Source organism: Dendrobates tinctorius, unplaced genomic scaffold, assembly GCF_039654945.1.
Source record: "Dendrobates tinctorius isolate UK_male_01 unplaced genomic scaffold, ASM3965494v1 ptg000057l, whole genome shotgun sequence".
Classification (NCBI taxonomy): Eukaryota; Metazoa; Chordata; class Amphibia; order Anura; family Dendrobatidae; genus Dendrobates; species Dendrobates tinctorius.
In genome coordinates, this window is record NW_027361725.1 from 1,298,218 (window position 1) to 1,323,858 (window position 25,641).

Consider the following 25,641-nt stretch of genomic DNA (forward strand, 5'->3'; position numbering starts at 1 on the left):
GAGGCTCCGTATTCGAGGATGTTTTCAGATCCTGCTTGATGCAAGCACACACCCAAATACCCCATATGAGTTATTTGAATATCTGGAGAGGTGGCAGCTTTCACCAAGAAATCTAATGCGCCTTAGACCACCCACACACATGCTTGCTCAAGCAGGCTCTGAGGATCCTCAAATACGTGGGCCTACACCTCACCCCCTTCCTCCCCCCTACCCAACCTTTCCAACAGCAGCCACATATGTCTGCCTTTAGCCAACCTCACCAATATGACCACTTTTTCCCACCCAGTGTTGGAGGCTGGTCCCAACCTGGTTGGGGACGACATGGCTATATTGGTGGGTATGAGACACAGCCCTACCCGACCCAACATGATGCCACTGTTCATTATCACTCTGGCCAGTACCAAGCCCAATCCCAGGAGACAGTACACTACCCACATCATGGGCAACAGTATGCCCCCACACAGGGCGATGGGCAATTTGGGCAAAGTAGCTAGCAGCAAACACAGGTTGGTCTTCCGCCTTCTCCTTCCCCCAACGTATCAACATTTATAATATTTCCATTTTGTTATTGCCTAATGTTATTTTTGTTGTTTTCTATGTGTGAAAATTTTATTGCCACACAATGTTGACATCTGCAAAAAGGCCAATTTGGCCCATTGCCACATTTCTGATATGGCAAGAATAGGTTTTGCTTTAAAAAAAAAAAAAGGCAAAAGTAAACATTTGTCTACTACATTTTACGTCTCTGTCTCAATTCTAAAAAACCGTGTCAGCATAGTAACATACGCTTACCAATGCAATTCAACAGTCATAGAATCAGAAGGGGAAGAAATATATATATTTAGACACACAGAAACCAAAATGTTATAACATAGACACAGCATGCTCTTGCCAAGAGGTTTCCCCCTCAGGTGACATAAAGTAATTTGTGAAAATATCACGCACTTTGAGGCCAGAGAGCGGTCTACGTTGAGGGTTGACATGTGGTCTCGCCCTACGCACATTGGCCAACCCACGCACAACACCAGCAGAGGAGGAACAATCATGTATCCTGGTGAAGTTCTGAAGAACCACACAGGCTTTAACTACTGAAAGGCAGACTGGAGTACCCACCATTTTGCACAAAGAATGCCAAAGGAACACTCCACCAGTCGCCGAGCACGTGATAGGCGCAAGTTAAAAATTCTGCGTATGTGGTCAAGGTTGGGCCGGGGATATGGCCTCATGACATTGCGCGTTAACTGAAACGCCTCATCTGCCACAAGGACATAAGGGACAGATTCTTGAGTGGAGCCTGGTAGCTGGCGTGGTGGGGGTAGATCCAACTGGTTGGTGCGTAGCCGCCGAGCCATAATGGAAGTATTGAAGACTCGAGAGTCTCCCGTCCTTCCATAGGCCCCAATGTCAACAATTATAAACTTGTATTGAGGGTCGACCAGAGCCAACAATACAACAGAAAAGTATTGTTTATAATTGAAGAATTGGGAGCAAGAGTTCGGCGGCTTACGCACCCGGATATGTTTGCCATCAAGGGCCCCAATACAATTAGGAAACTGGCATTCATCCTCAAAGTCCCTTGATATCCTCAACCAGTCTTCCATCCTGGGCTCAGGCATGACGAGTTGATGTAGTCTTGACCATATTTCACTACATGTCGACCTGACTATGCCAGAAATGGTAGATGGTAGATCTGCCAATCAGAAACTCATGGTGGAGGGCGGCATAAGACAGGCCAGTGGACAGGAAGCTGAAGAAAAACAGAAAATGAACATTTTAGAATGCACAAATTATCCAAAAAACAGGTACATACATACCAAACTTGTTAGCATTTCATATCTACTAACACACACATATTTGGTCGCACAATGACTAAGTGATATTCAGTACATCTTACACATAACATTCTGGTCTGTAAGTTTCAACATATCTGGAATAAGATGAGGGCATTACAATTAGTCCATGAAGCAATTAATACATACTTTGGCCAACACATCATGAACATAGAGAATGTGGTTGTGTATTACATACCGTATTGTGAGTAGAAGTCGCTCCTCTGCAGATATCGCTTGGCGCATCCTTGTGTCCTCAAAGGTTATCCCAGGGCGCACTGTCTCAAAGAGTCGATCAAATGTTGCAAGGCTCATGCGACAGTATTGGTAGAATTTAGCCGGATGCTCCCGCAGAGAAGAATAGAGGCGGTGAAAATGACCTCTTGTGAGTCGTTGCCTCAAAAGTGGATGTACCCACATGCGTCTCCTCCTCCGCAGATCCACTATCACTGGGTATGGTTGACCAAAGCGGCGGGTCAAAAGCCAGTTGAAGAGAACCTGCTCAGTTGTGTTGAAACTCAGACTGTCTGCCATATTGTACATACAACAGCAACACACCTAGTGAAGGCAAGGTCACAAATGGACAGAATGGAGGCAGCCACCTGTTCCTGAGGCAATAAATAGGGTGCAGGCTAATGATTTAAATAGTTAGCAGGCCTCAAAACCGTTAAATGTCCATTTTGCAAGCCTGCGAGAAAATCTCGCAATACGGATTCCATACGGATGCTGACATGCGCAAAATACGCGACGGCACCTTGCTTACGGATTACATACGGAGCCCTATTTAGGGGTCATTCATCCGTATTACGCATGTAAACTACGGACCGTATTTTGCTTCGGTTAGTGTGACCCCGGCCTAAGGCCATGTTCACACTATCAGTATTTGGTCAGTATTTTACATCAGTATTTGTAAGACAAAACCAGGAGTAAAAGTATAACAGAAACACATCACCACTTCTGTATTTATCACCCTCTCCTGGTTTTGTCTTACAAATACTAATGTGAAATACTGATCAAATACTGAAGGTGTGAACTTAGCCATACCCTCAAATAATGAACGCATCCGTGTGACGATACAGTTCCCTTATTGACCATGGCAGTCACAGAATGTTCAAATGCGCACTGAGACATGGAATGCCCCTGTAAAGTGCCAGCCAAAAAGTGTTCCAATACACAGATCCAGGTAGAGTGCACCCAGTGTCAGTCAAAAAATGCTCCCATATAGTGCACCTCCAAAATCAGTATCAGTGCTAAGTTGATATGTGCACAGTGCCCCCATAAATAGTGACAGACAAGAAGCTCTAATGCTAATATGTATAGGCCTGGTCATGAATTGCCCCTATAACCGTATATACTCGAGTATAAGCCAAGTTTTTCAGCACATTTTTTGCATGCTGAAAACTCCCCCCTCGGCTTATACACGAGTGAGGAATCCAGAACATGGAGGTGGAGGGGCAGCGGGCCACAGAGGTAGGAGCCAGCTGCAGCGGCTAACTCCTGTGCCCACTGCTATTGAGAAATGAATATTCACTGCACTGGCAATGAATATTGATTTCTCTGTAATATTGCGCACAGTGTCAGCCACAGCAGCCAGCTCCTGCAGCTATTTAAGAGAGGTGAATATTCATTCCTCTTAAGTAACGGCACACGTGACCGCACAGCGGTTGACACTATACACGCTGCTTAATATTCACTGCCCTGCACGCACATAGTTAAGGCTTGGGGAGCGGTGAGTATTCTAGCAGCTGTACTCAGCTTGTGAGCGGCGCATGACGTCCCTGCCATGCGCTGCTTAAAAGCATAAAGCAGCTGCTGGCACCAGAACAAGATGGAGTGGCCATTTCAGTCTCCTGACCTTAATCATTGAGCCACTCTGGGGAAATCTCAAGCGTGCAGTTCATACTAGACAGCCCAGAATTGCCAAGAAGAGTGGGCAGCTTTACCATCTGAGAAAATAAAAAACCTCATCCACAACTACCACAAAAGACTTCAAGCTGTCATTGGTGTTAGAGGGGGCAATACACGGTATTTAGAAATGAGGTATGTGAACTTTTGATCAGCGTCATTTGGATGTTTTAGGTTGTCATTATGATTTAAAAAGAGAAAACACCGTAGTTTGACAATAAATGGCTTCACCCAACTACTAACCGTGAGTGGAGTAAAAGTTTTGGTGTTATCATTCATATTCTTTGAAAGAAGACCATGAAAGCAAGAATTCTGCCGTGGTATGTAAACTTTCGAGCACAACTGTGTGTGTGTGTATGTGTGTATATATATATATATATATATATATATATATGAATTAAAGGGGACACAAACAGCCTGTTGCAAATGGAATAGTGTTCCCTTTATTTTTTTGAGCAGTATTTATATATATATATATATATATATATATATATATATATATATATATAGTCTCGCTTTTAGGTGCCATACGGGAAGAGGGTTGTCCTGTTGCATATTGGCTCCTGATCGGACTTATTCTCATGTTGCCCCAGCATAATGGCCTACAAGCGTACAGCTAGTTTTGATGTACTTCATAACATTTCCAATGGGGAAAAATCTAGCCAAAAAAAATTGTCTAGAAGAGACAATCCTACAGGGGTGTAACGGTCAGCTGTGGTGTTAGTTCTTAATGAGCTCTAACATACTAACATCCTTTTTCTACCCCGCATGCTCTTCATCGGACATCTCACAGTTGACATAAAAAAACTGGTGGCAGGTATGGTGCAACGCTTGTGCATGGAAATCGTAGGACGTGCATGGCTTGCATGTTGATATTTTTGGCGCACCAAATCATCTGGTAATCCTTTTCTGTTCCAAAAACAACAGAAGGCCCCAATTTATTGTAATCAAAGAATGTTTTTAGCAAAATTGACCTAGAATGTTTAGTAGTGACATGAGGACAGCTATATTGAATATTGAAGGGATTGTGTCTGACTTAGATGCTGTCTACTCTCTCAACCCTCTCAAGGCTTTGTTTACACAGCAGAATTTGGCAGTTCCTTCACATTTGAATAGTATGACAAACACCATGATGGAACTCACCGGACACCAAGTCAATGGGTTCCATTTGGTGCGATTGGTATCCATTGTACAATCAATCACGCACAGCACTGGGGCCTTTGTAAATCTGGCACCAGAACTTTATGCAATTTTTGTAAGAAATGTCAAGGGACAAAGTTGAACATTTTGGTAAGATTGGATTAATAGAGGTTGTCTGCCTTGATGGCCCAGCAGTCCTGGCAATCTGGTCAGTCTTCATAGAAATGAAACGCATTCTTGAAAGCCTTTCAATCCATGTGTAGTAAACTCTTCATCTAGGACTGGGAAAGGAACCTAATCATTGTCGGAGTGGTGAAGGGGTCTTGGCTTGAGGATTACCATTTGTTTATGTTGCATAATTGATGTCTTATTGACTCATTGTATTGAACCTGGAGCTTTAAGTATTTCAGGGTCCAACAGTGATCACTGACTGAATTTCCATGTTGTGTTTTCGTGATGACAGTGGCCTGGTTCGCCTTCGATCCTGGTTCAGCACATTCGGACATCATCTTCTCGAATGACAACCTGACCGTCACATGTAACAGCTATGATGACAGAGTAGTCCTGGGGAAAACTGGTTTCTCCAAAGGAGTTCACTATTGGGAACTGACCATTGATCGATACGACAATCACCCAGATCCTGCCTTCGGGGTGGCCCGGGTTGAAGTCATGAAGGACGTCATGCTTGGGAAAGATGACAAAGCTTGGGCCATGTACGTGGACAACAATCGCAGCTGGTTCATGCACAACAATTCCCACACAAATAGGTATGTTCAACAGGCTGTATGACTGGGATGTCTGCAGCCATGATACTAATGTGATAGTTCTGCTTTCTCATAGGACTGAAGGAGGCATTACCAAGGGTGCCACGGTTGGGATCCTCTTAGACTTCACCAGGAGAACGTTGACCTTCTCCATCAATGAAGAGCAGCAGGGGCCTGTGGCGTTTGAGAGCATGGAGGGCCTGTTGTTTCCAGCTGTGAGCCTCAATAGGAATGTGCAGGTACTAATACTTTATCTAGAAATGTGCAGGCACCAATACTTATGGGACTTCCCATTTTAGGAAAGTGAACTCAAACCATCTAAAATAACATACCGAGTGGTTACTCATGCTCACTATAGCCAGTACCGGTTCTTTGCCACTCCTTGTATCTTGATAGTTTAGCTGCAGTGGTGTTTGGGGTCCACTTTCCTAAAAGTGGAAAACCTTGTTAAAACCTGAATGTATCTATTTATGTGATTTTCCTTTAGGTCATGAGGACAAGGGGTTCCTTTCTAAAGGCCCCGTCTCACTAAGCAATCTCGGTAGCGAGCTTTCTCACCAGCGAGATCGCTATGTGTGACAGCGATCAGCGAGCGGCCCCCCTGCCGGTATCGCTGATCGCTGCAAGAAATCTCTGGACATTTCTTTGGTCGCTGGTCTCCCGCTGGCCAGCACGCATCGCTGTGTGTGACAGGCGGGAGACCAGCGATCAGGTGTAAAAAAAATAATAAAAAAAATAAAAAATATAGTTATTCTCACCTTCCGACGTCGCGTTCAGCCATCCCGCCTCTCTCCACGCTCCGGTCCCAGTGATCCTTTGCACGAATGACCGCGAGACTTTGTTATCCTGCGAGACTGTGACATCTCGCGGTCATTCGTGCAAACGATCACTGGGACTGGAGCGTGGAGAGAGGCGGGATGGCTGAACAGGACGTCGGAAGGTGAGAATAACTATATTTTTTATTTTGATTCTATTTTTTACAGGATGGCCAGCGATGCCGGGCGCTCGGCATCGCTGTGCTGATCGCTGGTGAAGCTGTCTGTGTGACAGCTCACCAGCGATCACATAGCGATTTACCAGCGATCCTGACACCTTCATAGCGGTGTCGGGATCGCTGGTAAGTCGCTTAGTGTGACGGGGCCTTTAGTGTTATTCTTTGGTTTAATTTTCTTTACCTGCAAAACATTAGTTAGGTTTGGAGTTAATTGAACTTTCAGGTCTTTGGTGACCCTTAGGTGGGGTTGTTATGTGACCCAATCCTGATACCTGAGAGCAGGTATGTCTGCTGAACCCGTATCTTAATTCAGAATACTCACTGAACCCCTGAACCCTCATGCATTGTTCACCCTCTGTTTTTAGATGGTATGTCTGCTGAACCAGCATCTTAACTCAGAATACTCACTGAACCCTCATGCATTGTTCACCCTCTGTTTTTAGTTGGTATGTCTGCTGAACCCTCATCTTAATTCAGAATACTCACTGAACCCCTGAACCCTCATGCATTGTTCACCCTCTGTTTTTACTTCTGATGTCTGTACTCTGATTTTTCCCCTGACTTTAATTCCATGTATCAGACTTCAAATTGACTGTATGCATATTGATATACATATGCTCCTCACACCTAGTCTTATCTGTCCATCCTGTCCTACCTCTTTCTTCAACTCTGATGCTAGTCAAATGTCCCATTAACTGCATTCTGTTAATTGCCCCCTGCTGTGAACCGTCCTCCAACCCCCTCCTCCTCCCTCCCGCACTCACCTGGCTTCATTTCATGGACATTTTTATGGTATAAGTTGAAGAGAGCAGGTCAGATGTGACATCATTTGAAGTGATAGATGAGAAATATACCAGAAATAGTCCAGAAATCGGTCAGCCGGTAAGACTAACCATTGCTTTCTTACTTTACTTGCTTTTTTTTTTTTTACCCTGCCCTTCAACCATGCTCACACTTGCCATCACCGTTTTGGTTCCACTAATCTTCACTCTCCTTCGCTATCCCCAAACCCCTGCAACCTTGAACCAAATAACAATCTCCCCCTCTCTCTTACCCCCCACCTCGCTTCATCTGCAGACATACTCCTTAACCTCAGACTTCTCCTACTAAAATACAATACAAGACGATCACTCTCCTTCACCTACCTGCTTTCCCTTTCTCTGCTTCTTGTGACTGCTGGTGACATATCCCCCAATCCTGGCCCCCCCTGCCTCATATATCCCACTAATCCTCACTCCTATCTTTCTCACACCAAGAGAAACTACTGCAATCCCTCAAACTTAAAACCTGTGCCACTGACCCCCTCCCTCTCGCACCCTTTTTCTGGAGCACTTTGGAATGCTCGCTCCATCTGCAACACGCTCCACATGATCCACGACCATTTTACCTCCTGCAAACTTTCCTTCCTGGCCCTCACTGAGACCTGGCTGACACCCCCTGACACGGCCTCCCCAGCCACACTGAGTTATGGCGGCCTCCACTTTACCCACACTCCTCGCCCTGGCAACAGACAAGGTGGAGGAGTGACTTTCCTCCTTTCTAAACACTGCTCCTTCAACCCTATCCAATCCCCACCCTCCCTTATCTTCCCTTTCGAGGTTCACTCTGTCCATATTTACTCTCCCTCTAATCTCCAAATTGCTGTCATATACCGGCCACCGGGCTCAGCCACTGCCTTCATCGACCAATTCTCCACCTGGCTCCTCCACTTTCTCTCTTCTGACATCCCCACCATCATCATGGGGGATTCAACATCCCCATTGACACCCACCAGTCAGCAGCCTCCAAACTCCTGTCACTTACCTCATCCTTTGGACTTACTCAGTGGTCCTCCACAGCCACCCACACAGATGGACATACATTAGACCTCATCTTCACTCGCCTCTGTTCCCTATCTAATCTCACAATCTCTCCCTTCCCCCTATCTGACCACCATCTACTCACCTTCTCATCCTTGTCCTCCTCACCTGCTCCCCATGTCCAGCCACTAGCACATCCTCGCAGAAACCTTGCACAGCTAGACATCCACAGACTCTCAGACTCTCTTCTACCTCTGTCCTCCATATCTTCACTCCACAACACGGACAGCGCCACCACTTTCTACAACGGCACCCTCACATCAGCCATAGACTCAGTCTCTCCTCTCATGCATGGCAAAGTGCGACAAACCAATAGGCAACCCTGGCACAACAACCTCATCAAAAAATTTCGACAAGCATCCAGGGTCGCGGAGCGGCGTTGGAAGAAAACATGCCTGCCAGACGACTTCACTGCTTTCAAACAAGCTACACTTGCCTTTAAATCAGCCCTCACCTCTGCTAAACAGACCTATTTCACAAACCTTGTATCTTCATTATCCCACAACCCTAAACAACTGTTCAGCACATTTAACTCTTTCCTCCGCCCACCACTGCCAACTCCAACTCCCCTCATCTCTGCTGAGGACTTTCCCACCTACTTCAAAAACAAGATCGACCAAACAAGGCAAACCTTTACAGTTCCACCACCCCAACCGCTCCACATACCAGACCTCTGCCCTTCCCTAATAACCTCCCTCTCCAACATCACTGAAGGAGAGCTTACTCATCTCCTTTCCAAATCACGCCTCACCACCTGTGCACTTGACCCCATCCCTTCCCACCTGCTCCCCAACCTCACTAACATGATCATTCCAGCGCTAACCCATCTCTTCAACCTATCCCTAACTTCTGGTACCTTCCATCTGCCTTCAAACATGCCACCATAACACCCATCCTCAAAAAATCAAACCTTGACCCAACTGCTATGCCCAGCTATCGCCCCATATCACTGCTCCCAAACTCCTCGAACAGCATGTCCATGCTCAACTTTACTCCCACCTCTCATCTAACTCCCTCCTTGACATCCTGCAATCTGGCTTCTGCCCCCACCACTCCACTGAAACTGCCCTGACCAAAATTACTAATGTCTTACTCACAGCCAAAGCTAACAGACAGTTCTCCATCTTCCTCCTTCTTGACCTGTCCTCTGCCTTTGACACAGTTGACCACTGCCTACTGCTACAGATTCTTTCTTCCCTTGGCATAAAAGACCGTGCCCTGTCCTGGATTTCCTCATACATTTCTGACCGCACATTCAGCGTTTCCCACTCCCACACTACCTCCTCATCCCGCCCCCTCTCTGTTGGAGTCCCCCAAGGCTCTGTCTTGGGGCCCCTACTTTTTCCATCTATACTCTTGGCCTAGGACAACTCATAAAGTCCCATGGCTTCCAGTACCACCTGTATCCAGATGACACTCAGATCTACCTCTCTGGCCCAGATGTCACCTCTCTGCTGTCCAGAATCTCGGAGTGTCTATCAGCCATATCCTCCTTTTTCACCTCTCGCTTCCTAAAACGGTACGTAGACAAAACTGAAATCATTATCTTTCCTCCATCTCACGTATCTTCCCTATCCGATCTATCTATTATGGTAAACAGCATCACGCTCTCTCCCGCACCTGAAATCCGCTGCCTCGGATTAACTCTCGACTCTGCCCTGTCCTTCAAACCACACGTCCAAACTCTTGCCACCTCCTGTCGCCTCCAACTCAAAAATATTTCCAGAATCCGTCCCTTCCTCAGTCCTCAGTGTACTAAAACTCTTATACATGCCCTCATCATCTCCAGCCTTGACTACTGCTACACTCTCCTTTGTGGCCTCCCTGCCAACTCTCTTGCACCACTCCAGTCTGTCCTCAATTCTGACGCCCGACTAATCCACCTCTCTCCTCGCTACTCCCCTGTCTCTCCCCTCTGCAAATCCCTCCATTGGCTCCCAATTCCCCAACGAATCCAATTCAAACTACTAACACTGACCTACAAAGCCATCCACAACCTTTCACCTCCCTATATCTCTGAACTAATCTCCCAATATCTTCCCTCACATAATCTTCGATCCTCCCAAGACGTCCTACTCACCTCCACACTTATTCATTCCTCACACAACCGCCTCCAAGATTTCTCCCGAATATCCCCTATCCTCTGGAATACCATGGCTCAATACATCCGATTATCCACCACCCTCGGATCCTTCAATAGCCTGCAATAACCATTCTGCTGCCTCACCACCGCCTGCGCTGCTGCACCCCTGACCTTCTGTCTCTTCCCCACTATCCTGTAGAATGTAAGTCCGCAAGGACAGGGTCCTCTCCCCTCTGTACCAGTCCGTCATTGTAAATTTGTTTACTGTTAACGATATCTATAACTTTGTATGTAACGATATCTATAGCTTTGTATGTAACCCTCCTTCCCATGTGCAGCACCATGGATATAATGGCGCTATATAAATAAGTAATAATAATAATAATAATAATACCTGAAATATGACTTACAGGTGCTTCTCACAAAGTTAGAACATCATCAAAAAGTTAATTTATTTCAGTTCTTCAATACAAAAAGTGAAACTCATATATTATTTAGAGTCATTAGAAAGAGAGTGATCTAGTTCAAGCGTTTATGTCAATTGTTGATGATTATGGCTTATAGCCAATGAAAACCCAAAAGTCATTATCTCAGTAAATTAGAATAATTAACAAAAAACACATGCAAAGGCTTCCTAAGCATCTATAAAGGACCCTTAGTCTGTTTCAGTAGGCTCCACAATCATGGGGAAGACTGCTGACTTGACAGATGTCCAGAAGGCAGTCATTGACACACTACACAAGGAAAGTAAATTTTGCATTTCATTTGGAAATCAAGGTCCCAGAGTCTGGAGGAAGAGTGGAGAGGCACACAATTCAAGCTGCTTGAGGTCTAGTGCGAAGTTTCCACAATCAGTGATGGTTTGGGGAGCTATGTCATCTCTTGGTATAGGTATACTGTGTTTTATTAAGACCAAAATCAGCGCAGCCGTCTACCAGGAAATTTTAGACCACTTCATGCTTCTCTGTCGATAAGCTTTTTGGAGATGGAAATTTCATTCTCCAGCAGGACTTGGCACCTGTCCACACTGCCAAAAATACCAATACCTGGTTTAAAAACAACAGTATCATTGTGCTTGATTGGCCAGCAAACTCGCCTGACCTTAACCCCGTAGATAATCTATGGGGCATTGTCAAGAGGAAGATGAGAGACATTAGACCCAACAATGCAGATGAGCTGAAGGCTGCTATCAAAGCAACCTGGGCTTCCATAACACCTCAGCAGTGCCACAGGCTGATCGCCTCCATGCCACGCCACATTGATGCAGTAATTGATGGAAAAGGAGCCCCAACTAAGTATTGGGTGCATTTACTGAACATACATTTCAGTAGGCCAACACTTCGGATTTTAAAATCCTTTTTTCAAGCTGGTGTTATAAAGTATTCTAATTTACTGAAATAATGACCTTTGGGTTTTCATTGGCTGTAAGCCATAATCATCATTAACAGAAATAAACACTTGAAATAGATCACTCTGTTTGTAATGACTCTATCTAATATATGAATTTCACTTTTTGTATTGAAGAACTGAAATAAATTATCTTTTTGATGGTATTCTACTTTTGTGAGAAGCACCTGTACATAAAGAGCAGTTACAAAACAGAGCTTTTATTCTGGAGAACTAAGATGTACATGCATTAATTGTAGAGCTGACCAAAAAGATCTGTAGGACTCTGCATTCTGATAGTCTGTGTCCATTGGACCAGAGCGCTGTGTACTTCCTACTAAAGACTCGTTCACATGTTAGATTTTTTCCATGTACGAGAAAAACTGACCAATTACTCTGTGATCAGAGCAGAGTGTGGTCTGAGTGTCATCCATTTTTCTTGTACATCGAGACATTTAAAGAAAAAACGTTTCTATCTTTTGATGTCATCCGAGCATGGTCTAATTTTTTTCACAGATCCATTGACTTGCATTGTCGATTTTGATCTGTCCCTATGATCAAAATCAGACATGTCTCCATCATTTTCTGTAGAACTCTCAGTCCGTGAAAAATCAGACATGTGAATGGCCCAACAGATTATAACAGGTTCGAGTGCTATCCATGGAAAGCACTTGTACTTGAAAATAGGAAATGGGAATGAGCCCTAACATTTACATCCCTGGGGTCCCTCCTGATTAGTTGCGGCGAAAGGCAAACATCAGAAAAGGTGCCTGGTGATGCCGGCAGGTAGGAGGAATATTGTAGGGATCCAGTCTGACAGCCATAGACTACCAATGTGGCCACAGGATGAGGGTCCTGCAAGTCATTTGACTCAACTGTAAATGCATGGTAGCCATTTAGTTTCTGCTCTGGCTCTAAACTAGAAATTGTAGCTAAATATGTTAATATACTGCCATAGTGAATATATCACTGCATCACGCCATATCAAGGTCTATACACACACCGACCATATCTTACCAAGAGGTGTAATCATAAAATGATTCCCCAGTAAATCCAGTGGAAAAATGACAAATATTTCTTGACTTGTGATTTTCACACCATACAGGTAACACTTCATACCGGTTTGCCAATTCCTGGTTTCTACTCGTCCAGAGCCTCCATAGCATCTTAAAAGTGCCAGAAGGACTGAAATTGCTTCTAAAGACCCCTGATGATTATCACATTGGACTTCAAAGCAGCAAATAATTCTTACAAAAAAAAAAAATCTGTAAATAGCTAAAGAGGGGCGGATTATATGGGGTGCTCACACAATGACCTCCAGAAGACCTACTCCTGATGATGGGCGCTTGCTTCTCCAGCTCTGTCCAGGGTGTTTTCCAGACCATGCCTTTTCATTATATCCCATATTGATGTACATTTCCTCTGTGTCATTTGTTGACCTTACGTCACAAATCTACATGGTGACTGGCTGTATCCAGAGTGTCGGCACCTTAACTCTCCAAGATGTCCACCTTACAACTCTCCAGCTCTGGCCACCGCATCTGTCTATGATGCCCATCTATCAGCTCTTCATAGAAGACCTTATAATGTACAACTTACATGTTCATGATGCTCAACTTCTCACCTATTTACGTGGTCCTCCAAGATGTCCACCTATGGTGTTCACATGACACAGGGTATCCACAACCATCTCCCGTGTGTTCATGGCGACCGGTGGTGATGACCTCATCAGACTGAATCAGTTTTTTTTCCCCGGACCTTGGTCATTGCTCTTTATTTTATTCTTCAGACTCTCATTATCGTGTATATACATTGTTGTCATTCCTGTTGTTTTACCCGCTGCTGCTGCTGCTTCCCCTTTTGAGGAACTCTAAAGCTGTAAACTTCGTTCCCAGTATTGAATCAGACAGCTGTGTGCACCTCTGCCGAGGTCATGTCCTTAATCTGCACGACACACCATTGTATTTCCTAATATCTTGCGGAATGTAGGGCGACCTCTTTAATTTTAAGGCCGTCATCTTTATGGTGCTTGTAAAAGAAAATTTTAGAAATTGCAAATTTCTATAGGATTTTCTAATGATATAAAAGTGGCTGCCCACCACCTTTGTGTATATAGAGGCCGCTCCCATTAGACAATAGAGGCTTCTGGCTAAGGAGGGAAGTGGATGGGGGCATTACTAAGACTGATCCACTGGATACCTATAGCTGCCATAAATAATGTGATGACACATTTACCCTGCGCTGGGCAGGGATCATTGCTGGAGGGTCCTGTGGGCATGGAGATGTCCTCAGCCAGATGCCACTTGCTTGGATGCAGTCAACTTTTTACATGTTTGGGATTTAAAGGGCAACTTCACCCAAAACACATCTCGCTCTTTTTTATTTTTTTTTATGTACCCTTTCCATTCAGTCACACCACCCTAGCAGTAATTTATTATTCATGCTTCTGGTCTATGGAGCCATAGTGCCAAATTGGGGTCTCTACGTCAGTATTATGATATCGTTTGTATGATATTACTGTATATTTAAGCAATTACACCCCTACAACCAAGGCAAAGAACTTTTCATTTACAGTACAGTGGAGCCGTCCGCTCTCTTTGACATATCTATTTTTTTTTAATAAATGATCGTGTTCCTCATTAAAAAAAACCTCTATTGTGCAATCCCCCTATTATTCCTCCTGGCAATCTGTAGATAACAAGGGTTTTACCATTCCCTTTTTCATTATCAGCTCTGATTGGACAGTGCAAGGACTCGCCGCATTGACAAGGAGAATGGTAACACCCAGTTGTCAGTTTATTTCCACCTTTCCAGGAGGAGTTACAGAGGTGCGGAGCAATATACAGGTCTAAGAAAAGATCTTAAAATGTTACTATAATAGGAGACTTGCTTAATGGGACAGTGCAGTCAACTGTTAGCTGCAGTGCCGCCCGTTCAGCTGCAGGTGGCATTAACCAAGTATTAAAAGTTCCCCCTGCGACGTTGCGCTTTTCTGACAGTGCGCACATTTTTAACGCATGCACCCTGAAGTCCGATCCGCGCACTGGTTCCCAATTTTACACCCAGCCTGAAACCGCTGCCTTTCCAAAGAGAGTGCCAATATAGCCGCCTTCCCGGTGCTCATACTTTAGAACTGCTTGATCCAAAATGCCCACACCATGGTTATAATGATCACCCGGCTGTTATAACCAGTAATAGCGGACAGAAATTGACTGCAAATCACCCATTCCCATGAAACGAATGTACATACAGTAAGTGGTGTTAGCAGTGTGTGTCTGCGCGTTGGATATCGATGTAGAGAGTATACCCTGCTAATTTATTTTGGGCAGGTGCCAATCTGTCTTCTTACCATGTACCCATTAGCTAACCTTAGGTACAGAAAATCCCTGTTGCGGGACAACGCTGATGTTTAAGATTATTTTTCTGATGAGAAGCAATGGCTGGGCCACTCCGAGCTTCTTCTTCGACGCCCTCGGTGAGTAGTCGTCCTTACGAGGCTTATGGGATTCCTAGTGACTTGTATCGCATACTTCATTTGTATATGTAGCTCTCACCCTCTGCAGACGCTGTACTCAAGACAAGAAATTATGTTTGCTGTTATCAATAAATTAATTTTATGAGGGAAATCGCTGCCTGTATGCAAGTGTTTTATTTTACGCTCGTGTTAAAACGTTCCTGTGATTTCATCTGACTGTTCAGAATAAGCTGTCCTTTGTGTACATGAGCAATGACACCTAGTTCTGCCCATTATATAACTTTTATGCCACTTTTTACATCAACTTTCCACCCCAACTCCACACGTTGTCTCTGAGTTAGTTGGTGGATACTAGCTACTATAATGTATCCCATACACAGCACACACAGATATCAGGGATTCTTGCTCTCCTTTTTCTATGTAGCACACATTCAGAAGCAAGAGCAGCATGGAGGACATTATCTAGCAGCAATGAGCAGTGTATCTGTGAATCCAAAACCAGGGTGATATAAAACATATAACAGAAAGCAGCAGCAGCATGGAAAACATTATACAGAAGCTTAGAACAATGTAGCTGTAAATTCAACTTTGATGACAGATTAACACTTACTAGAAAGCGCTGCAAAGAGGACATTATCCAGCAGTACTGAGCAGTGTAGTTGTGAATTCAGAACAAGGGTGAGATATAACTATGGGCCTAAAAACGAACAGGAAGGTAATTGCTAACAGAGGCACCAAGCATTCCTGCCAGCAATTCAGCTGCTCCACATCAACAGAGCAGCTCTTCATTTTCCTGGATAGTTGGTCAACGCGTGTGACTTCGACGTCATGGTGATTTAACAGCCAGCCTCCCACAGTCAGGCAGCCGGCTGTCAATTAGCCCTACATCGGCAGTCACACCCCGTCAACAGCACAGAGCGGATGAGAAGCCACTTGTCTTGCAATATAGGGACAACCACCAGAGGGCGATGAAGGGAGGTAGCAGGAGCTCACCTCAAGTGAAGACTTGTAGAGTTGAGCAATCTCCGCTAGGAGGCAGTAGAGAGGTCGTTCAAGTCAGCAACAGCCAGGAACACAGTGTCAGAGGGGAAGGAAGGAGCAAGGTCTGAAGCAAGCCAGCAGTCAAAAAGCTGGTCGGGAGCATGGTAACAAGAGGACGAGACGAAAGCACAGCCAGAAACACACCAAAGATCAGAGCCAGACAGAACAATCCAAAACAGGAACGGAAGACGGATGGACAGGTCAGAAGTCAAGCTGGGTCATACACTGCGGAGGAACAGTCACACAGAGAAGGTTAACCCCTGCCTGACCAGGTCGGGAAGCAGAAAGCAAACCCAACCTGGATCATGAAACCACTGCTCTGTCGACGTGACATCAGCAGAAGCTACCGAATTGCCGGCAGGATCGGTCAGGTCACTATAGGCAGGTAGTTAGCAACTACCTGCCTGTTAGTTCTTAGGCACATTGTGAATAAAAAATAGTCCCACATAACCCATTTATCTTAATATAGAAGCAGCATGGAGTACATTATATGGCAGTACTGAGCGGTGTAGCAGAAAATCCAACTATGATGATAGATAAACACCTAATGATATGCAGCATCAAAAAAGACATTTATACAGCAGTTTAGCTATGAGTCTGGACCTGAGGTAAGGTAAAACATTTACTAAAAAGCCGTAGCATACAAGACATTATGTACCATAGTGAGCGGTATAGCTGTGAATCCAGCCCTGCTGTGAAAACAGCAGCATATAGGCAAATATTCAGCAATACTGAGTAGTATAGATGTTAATCCAGCTCTGGGAAGAGATAAATACTAGACAGCAGCGGTGCCATCTTTTGCCCTCTCCATAGACTTCAGGAGGCAGCTGTAATCTGATCTCTCAATTATGGTAGCTTTTAGTCACTTTTGTCATTTTGCAGTTTTGCAAAGTAAATAAGTTCAGGACAATGGAGTCGGAATTGAAGTGGCTCCTAAGCTGAGAAAGAAGCAGATTTCTATAATAAGAAATATTCCAAAGTTTCTTAAATGACAGCCACCATTTAAACAGATGAGGAAAAAAATTAATTTATGCTTGGTTAAAGGACAGTTACATACATGACTGATTAGAGATGGTGTGAATCGATTCACAGGAGCCGATTCAGCGGCCCCCTCTGCAATCTGTGGTCTCTGGATGAGGGGAGACTGAGAACCATCTTTTACGTGATGGCATCTGTGGCTTTTTTTCATTAGTTGGCCTGGCATGATGTCACATGAGTTATGCAACAATGATGACATTGCCCCAGGCCAAGTAATTAAAAGAATTGCTGTGGATGCGAGGATGATAAGAGGCAGTTCTCGAGGCTCCTGGCCATCGGTCACAGATACTGGTGTGGCTAGTGGTTAAAGGATTCACACTATGGGCTCATGCCCACTTGCGATGAAATTGGATGAATTCAATCCGATAAAAAAGTCGGGTGGAATTTGGACCAATCTATGATGGTGTCTTCACTGCGTTTTTTTTTCCAGCTTGGATCGGATCATGATCGGACTGGAAAAAAAATTGCAGCATGCTGCGATTGTCAGAAAAAATCGGATCGCATCCTGCAATAGAAGTCAATGGGTGCAATAAAAAAACCGTACAGCAATCGCACCATGCGAGTGCTGTGCGAATTTTACACATCGGTGTCCTTTGAAAAGCCGGAATTCATATCTGGCTACAGTAAAATCACACTGACATGTTATAATAGAAAATATAGAATACATGTATACACATAGAATACATATATATATGTATATACTGTACATGTCAGTGACACACACATATGTATTTATATTACATAGATGGTTTACATACAGTAAATACATACAGAATAGTTAGATATATAGATGTGTGTGACAAATACAATTAGTATAGTATGTGTGCAGCTTAATGTTAATGTATTTAATTAACAAAAGATTATTTTTTGTATAAAATGGTGCAATTTTCCAATCAAGAGAGGGAAAGCCAGCCACTGGGGGCCGATGTTTATAGCCTAGGAAGTCTCTCTCTTCCTACTGCTCTGTAGTGGTGGCATATGGGGTAATAGTTGGGGGGTTCATGTCACCTTTGTATTATAAGGTGACACCAAGCCTGGCTTAGTAATGCAGAGGTGTCAACACGACACCTATCCATTACTAATCCTATAGTTGTTATAGGTAAAATAAATACACAGCCAGAATAAAGTATTTTATTGAAATAAAACACTAAACACAGTTTTCCATCTTTATTATCCAGCTAATCCATGCGACGCCCTCATTCTCCAGTAATGGATTAAAGAAACAAACCAACAATATACCATACCTGTCTGTGGTTTTGTCCCACACAGTAATCTATATCTGAGGTATATACAGTTTACAACCAGGACGGTGCCAAGATGCGTGACGTCACTGAATCTGCCCTCCCTGGAGGCCTGATCCGTGCTGAACTCAGGACGTTGGAGAATGAACTGGCATTTTCCCACGCTCCAGAGTTCATCACGGGTCAGGCTGTAAGGCAGTGCAACATCAGTGACATCACCGCTATTCACTGAAGCTGCGGGAGTCGGCAGCATCTCCTCATTCATCAGTGGTCTACAGCCGAGGTTTTCGCATCTTGGCACCGTCCTGGTTGTAAAACTGTATATACCCCAGATATGGATTACGGCATAGGACACACCGACGGACAGATATGGTATATTGTTGGTTTGTTATTTTTTTATTTTTTACAGGAGATCGAGGGCATCGCATGGATTATCTGTATAATAAATATGAGAAACTGTGTAGTGTTTTATTTTAATAAGATACTTTTTTCTGGCTGTGTCTTTATTTAACACCTTAACAACTATTGGATTAGTAATGGATGGGTGTCTAATTGACACCTCTCCATTACTAAGCCGTGGGCATGATGTCACAATGCAAAGGTGGCATCAACCCCACAACTATTACCCCACTTGCCACCGTAATAAATAGCAAGGGCAGTGAAATCTGGTATATATGACATGTGGGGCAGACGATTGTAATCAAAAAATGTATCTATATAATGGTATCAAGCAGTATGCCACCAACATGTATACCTACGAACTATAATTGACCAGTTGTACTATATAATATAGCAAAGGGGGAGGACAAAATCCAAAATACAACTAATGGTCATAATAAAATTGCTTTATTAGAGTGGTCAGGCAAGGTACAAAACAACATGCTAAAGTGCCATAGAAATATAAAAACATAAACAGCAAATAGGGACACAGAGACTCAAGTTACCACTACTGTACATTACAATACTGGTAAATATCTAATGAGAATATATTGCACTCAATGGAAAAGACATAGTAGGTCCAGGCAACAATCAAAGGTATATATTCACATGAATCATAAGTTACCTGGACACAATGACAAGAGGCAGGATTGCTGCCTGGACCTACTATGTCTTTTCCATTGGAGGGCAACAACCCAGCAGCAGGACCGATACCTCAGCCTTTGTGCAAGGAGGAACAGGAGGAGCACTGCCAGAGCCATTCAAAATGACCTCCAGCAGGCCACAAATGTGCACGTGTCTGCATAAATGGTTAGAAACCGACTCCATGAAAATGGTCTGAGTAGCCGACGTCCACAGATGGGGGTTGTGCTCACAGCCCAACATCGTGCAGGATGCTTGGCATTTGCCACAGAACACCAGGACTGGCAAATTAGCCACTGACTCCCTGTGCTCTTCACAGATGAAAGCAGGTTCACATTGAGCACATGTGACAGACGTGACAGAGTCTGGAGACGCCATGGAGAGCGATTTGCCTGCAACATCCTTCAGCATGACCAGTTTGGCAGTGGGTCAGTAATGGTGTGGGGTGGCATTTCTTTGGAGGGCCGCACAGCCCTTCATGTGCTCGCCAGAGGTAGCCTGACTCCTATTAGGTACCTACAGTTAGGTCCATATATATTTGAACAGAGACAACATTTTTCTAATTTTGGTTCTAGACATTACCACAATGAATTTTAAACAAAACAATTCAGATGCAGTTGAAGTTCAGACTTTCAGCTTTCATTTGAGGGTATCCGCATTAAAATTGGATGAAGGGTTTAGGAGTTTCAGCTCCTTAACATGTGCCACCCTGTTTTTAAAGGGACCAAAAGTAATTGGACAGATTAAATAATTGTAAATAAAATGTTCATTTCTAGTACTTGGTTGAAAACCCTTTGTTGGCAATGACTGCCTGAAGTCTTGAACTCATGGACATCACCAGACGCTGTGTTTCCTCCTTTTTGATGCTCTGCCAGGCCTTCACTGCGGTGGTTTTCAGTTGCTGTTTGTTTGTGGGCCTGTCTGTCTGAAGTTTAGTCTTTAACAAGTGAAATGCATGCTCAATTGGGTTGAGATCAGGTGACTGACTTGGCCAATCAAGAATATTCCACTTCTTTTCGTTAATAAACTCCTGGGTTGCTTTGGCTTTATGTTTTGGGTCATTGTCCATCTGTAGTATGAAACGACGACCAATCAGTTTGGCTGCATTTGGCTGGATCTGAGCACACAGTATGGCTCTGAATACCTCAGAATTCATTCGGCTACTTCTGTCCTGTGTCACATCATCAATAAACACTAGTGACCCAGTGCCACTGGCAGCCATGCATGCCCAAGCCATCACACTGCCTCCGCCGTGTTTTACAGATGATGTGGTATGCTTTGGATCATGAGCTGTACCACGCCTTCGCCATACTTTTCTCTTTCCATCATTCTGGTAGAGGTTGATCTTGGTTTCATCTGTCCAAAGAATGTTCTTCCAGAACTGTACTGGCTTTTTTAGATGTTTTATTTTTTTTTTAGCAAAGACCAGTCTAGCCTTTTTATTCTTGATGCATGTGAGTGGCTTGCACCGTGCAGTGAACCCTCTGTATTTACTTTCATGCCGTCTTCTCTTTATGGTAGATTTGGATATTGATACGCCTACCTCCTGGAGAGTGTTGTTCACTTGGTTGGCTGTTGTGAAGGGGTTTCTCTTCACCATGGACACTATGCTGCGATCATCCACCACTGTTGTCTTCTGTGGGCGCCCAGGGCTTTTTGCATTGATGAGTTCACCAGTGCTTTCTTTCTTTCTCAGGATGTACCAAACTGTAGATTTTGCCACTCCTAATGTTGTAGCAATTTCTAGGATGGGTTTTTTCTGTTTTTGCAGCTTAAGGATGGCTTGTTTCACATGCATGGAGAGCTCCTTTGACCGCATGTTTCCTTCACAGCAAAACCTTCCAAATGCAAGCACCACACCTCAAATCAACTCCAGGCCTTTTATCTGCTTAATTGAGAATGACATAACGAAGGGATTGCCCACACCTGTCCATGAAATAGCCTTGGAGTCAATTGTCCAATTACTTTTGGTCCCGTTAAAAACAGGGTGGCACATGTTAAGGAGCTGAACCTCCTAAACCCTTCATCCAATGTTAATGCGGATACCCTCAAATGAAAGCTGAAAGTCTGAACTTCAACTGCATCTGAATTGTTTTGTTTAAAATTCATTGTGGTAATGTCTAGAACCAAAATTAGAAAAATGTTGTCTCTGTCTAAATATATATATGGATCTAACCGTAGATGAGATCCTCAGACCCCTTGTGAGACCATATGCTGGTGCGGTTGGCCCTGGGTTCCTCCTAATGCAGGACAATGCCAGACCTCATGTGGCTGGAGTGTGTCAGCAGTTCCTGCAAGATGAAGGCATTGAAGCTATGGACTGGCCCACCCATTCCCCAGACCTGAATCCAACTGAGCACATCTGGGACATCATGTCTCGTTCCATCCACCAACGCCACGTTGCACCACAGACTGTCCAGAAGTTGGCGGATGCTTTAGTCCAGGTCTGGGAGAGCCCTCAGGAGACCATCTGCCGCCTCATCAGGAGCATGCCTAGGCGTTGTAGGGAGGTCTTACAGGCACGTGGAGGCCACACACAATACTGAGCATCATTTTGACTTGTTTTAAGGACATTACATTCCAGATGGGGTCCACAGAGTCTCACCATTCCACTTTAATTTTGTGTGGGACTCCAAATCCAGGCCTCCATTGGTTAATAAATTTGATTTCCATTGATGATTTTTGTGTGATTATGTTGACAGCACATTCAACTTTGTACAGAGCAAAGTATTCAGTGAGAATATTTCATTCATTCAGATCTAGCATGTGTTATTTGAGTGTTCCCTTTATTTTTTTAAGCAGTGTATATATACGTATATATATATGTGTGTGTTTTGAAGAATATTTCATTTGAAAATGATGTGTAAATGACAGAGAATTGCTGTATGTAAAAGCTCAAGTTAAAATTGCATTGCAATCATATCAATCGCACTGCATTGTGATGTATAGTAAATCGGATGCTAGGTATGAAAAATTGGATTGTACTTGCATAAAAACGCATGACACTTGCATTACACTCGTCCGACTTTCCTGCATGAAAATCGGACCGATTTTTAAATCGCTAGTGTGTCTCCAGCAGTCACCTCACTATAGTGCCCCTCTATAGGTATCTGAATAAGCATGCAAGACTGCCACCTGCTGGGAGTTCTTGGTATCTCTGAATACTCCCGAGTTTCCAGTTATCTACAATGATTACTTTGATACTTTGGTCAGGGCCCCGTCTCCAGGTTTATACAGGTCCTCAGTTGACCACTCTTTGCCTTTGATTTTTTTCCCCCTTGCCTTCCAAGAGCTATAATTTTTTTATTTTGCGGTCAGTAACGTTGTATCGGGGCTTGTTTTTTTTGTTTTGCGGTATGGACTACTTTTATCATTACCATTACAATACGACTTTCTAATCTCTTGTTATTCCCTTTTTGGGAGGTGGAGTGAGCATCCGCCATTTCGGATTTTTTTTGTTTTACACGCCAGCATTTTTTTTCTATCATATTTTAATTCTTTATCTTATTTCTCAAACTTCATACTGCATTTTTTTTTCCCCTGATTTGGTCATACATGGCGGGTTTTAAAATCTGCAACATGTCAAATAGTTTAGCATTTTTTATGCACTTTATTATGGTTTCATTAGACTGGGTGAAAAACATTGTGAAAATACTGAAAGAATTGCCACGGTGAAGATTTGAAATTGCTTCAAATTTGCAAGGAATTAAGAAGCAACACGGGCCTGAGTTTTCAGAAAACTCATACACTTTAATGGTACTGTAAGATTTATTTATTTTTCTCCACAAAAAAAATGTAGCAAAATGCAACGTGTGAATAAGCCCCTGGGGTAGCTGCACGCATAGCAGATTTGATGCACATTTTCATCGGCGGCATTTCTACAGCGATGTTACATGCGTGCTTTGCTGTGGATTTCACCCCATGCGTTGCAAAACGTGTCCGCAATGAAGATCTGCAAGAAGAATTGGCATGCTGAGGATGTCACAACCCGTACTGCAGGTAAGTGTATGTGCAGAAAATGGCCGCAAAATGTAGATGAGATATTTAAAAATGTCAGTTACTTTGCAGGGGACATATTACACTGCAGATTTTACACACTGAATATGGATCATTATCCACAACGTAATACTTTTATTATTAATCTCACCCTTAAAGTGAAATATGTGGATCAATATGCATGTAAAACGTGTGACTTTTGATGTGGATTTGCCAATTACTTTGTGCAGAATTATTAAGCAATTCCTATTTATGATGATTAATGTTATTATTGAACAACTCCAGTGCTGTCGTCAATGCAAAAGGTTAATAAATAGTGATGAGAGACCATGCTCGGGTGTTATCCTAGTATCATGCGCGGATAATATGTTCGAGTCCCCGCGGCTGCATGTCCTGTTTGTTAGGGACTGGAACATAGTATTCAAGCACGCCGAAGATACTAGGATAACTCTAGAGCATACTTAGATAACACGATATCTAATCACGCTCGCTCATGGCTGTTAATAAACCTGAATATTTAAGAAAGTAAAAGTGCGCTTTTTTCTTTCTTAGGAAAAAATCTCTGTGTGCAGATTTATTATGAAACTAAATGAAAAAAAGTAAGTTTTGCGTCTGAATTCTTTATTGTCAGCTGTTAAAGTGAGAAAAAGAACCAAACAACTCAAAATGTCCAAAAAAACATTTCTGAAGTTTCCCAAAAAGTCTCAGTGGCCAATATAGTAATATAACCTCCATTATTTTCAGGAACAGTCATAAGCCATCCATCAGTTTCTTCATCTTTTTGGGTGGCACCAACCACGGCCCCCTGACATTGATCAGAGAGGTTACAGTTCTCCGTGTATAAGGGCCACAAGTTCTCACCAGGGTTTAGGTCTGGTGATGAAGGGTCGGGTCATTATTCTCCATCTTTAAGGCCTTTCCTGGCACCAAGCAGTGGAGGTTTCGATGCTGCGATGGAGACTTGTCTTGTAGAGTTGAGCGAAACGGGTCGAAAAATTTCAAAAGTCGCCGACTTTTGGCAAAGTCAGGTTTCATGAAGCGAAACCCGACCCTAGGATGAGGTCGACTTACGCGCCAAAGTCGCGTTTCAAAAGTTTGTTTTCCACTCTTTTTCAGCCAATCAGGATCCACGGACACTGTGGGCAACGTGATGACATAGACAGGGGTCACCACCATCTTTCAGAAGGGCATGCAAGTGATTGGCTTGCTTTGGTGGGCGTCACAGGGGTTATAAAAGGGCGTGCACGCCGGCCGCCATCTTCTGCCGATCTTAGCATAGGGAGAGGTTGCTGATTCTGTAGGGAGAGCGTTAGGCAGGGAAGAAGAAAAAAAAACTGCTTCTGCTGCTAGCAATTTTGCCTGTACAACACACCAGTCACTGTGTGTGCAGTGCAAGGGGAGGCTATATTGTGGTGGATCAGCGGTGTTGGTTGTTAGGCTGCCTTCTAAGGCTTCCTGACAGCTGCATTGCTGTTTACCCACTGCTCTGCAAACTGCTTTTTTAAAAGCAATCCCAATTTTTTTTTTTGTCCTGCTGAGGTACTGAGCGTGCATTTTTTCACACCATACAGCGTCAGTGGGCCTCACACAATCCAAAAGTGTCCAGTGTCCACTAGTGTCTGCAGAAATTCAAAATCTCCCTTATCCTGTAGTCACTTTTTTCACACCTGTGCCATCGAGCCTGTGACATAGCGCTCTGATATTCAGTGGGCCTCACACAATCCAAAAGTGTCCAGTGTCCACTAGTGTCTGCAGAAATTCAAAATCTCCCTTATCCTGTAGTCACTTTTTTCACACCTGTGCCATCGAG

At 43.8% G+C, this 25,641-nt stretch overlaps 1 protein-coding gene across 10 annotated transcripts in view; it reads left to right on the forward strand.

The window, feature by feature from the left end:
- The window catches only part of TRIM9 (tripartite motif containing 9), a 103,417-nt gene extending 87,831 nt beyond the window's left edge, over window positions 1-15,586 (forward strand). For 6 of the 10 annotated variants that reach the window (XM_073577655.1, XM_073577660.1, XM_073577656.1 and 3 more), the window contains 4 exons: window positions 4,528-4,551; window positions 5,338-5,641; window positions 5,715-5,877; window positions 13,066-15,586. In XM_073577655.1, coding sequence (XP_073433756.1) covers window positions 4,528-4,551; window positions 5,338-5,641; window positions 5,715-5,877; window positions 13,066-13,131 — 557 coding nt within the window. In that variant the 3' untranslated portion in view covers window positions 13,132-15,586. The remainder of the gene's footprint in view (window positions 1-4,527; window positions 4,552-5,337; window positions 5,642-5,714; window positions 5,878-13,065) is intronic. The other 4 variants (XM_073577657.1, XM_073577661.1, XM_073577663.1 and 1 more) reach the window with 1 other exon arrangement.
- Window positions 15,587-25,641: the final 10,055 nt, after the last annotated feature.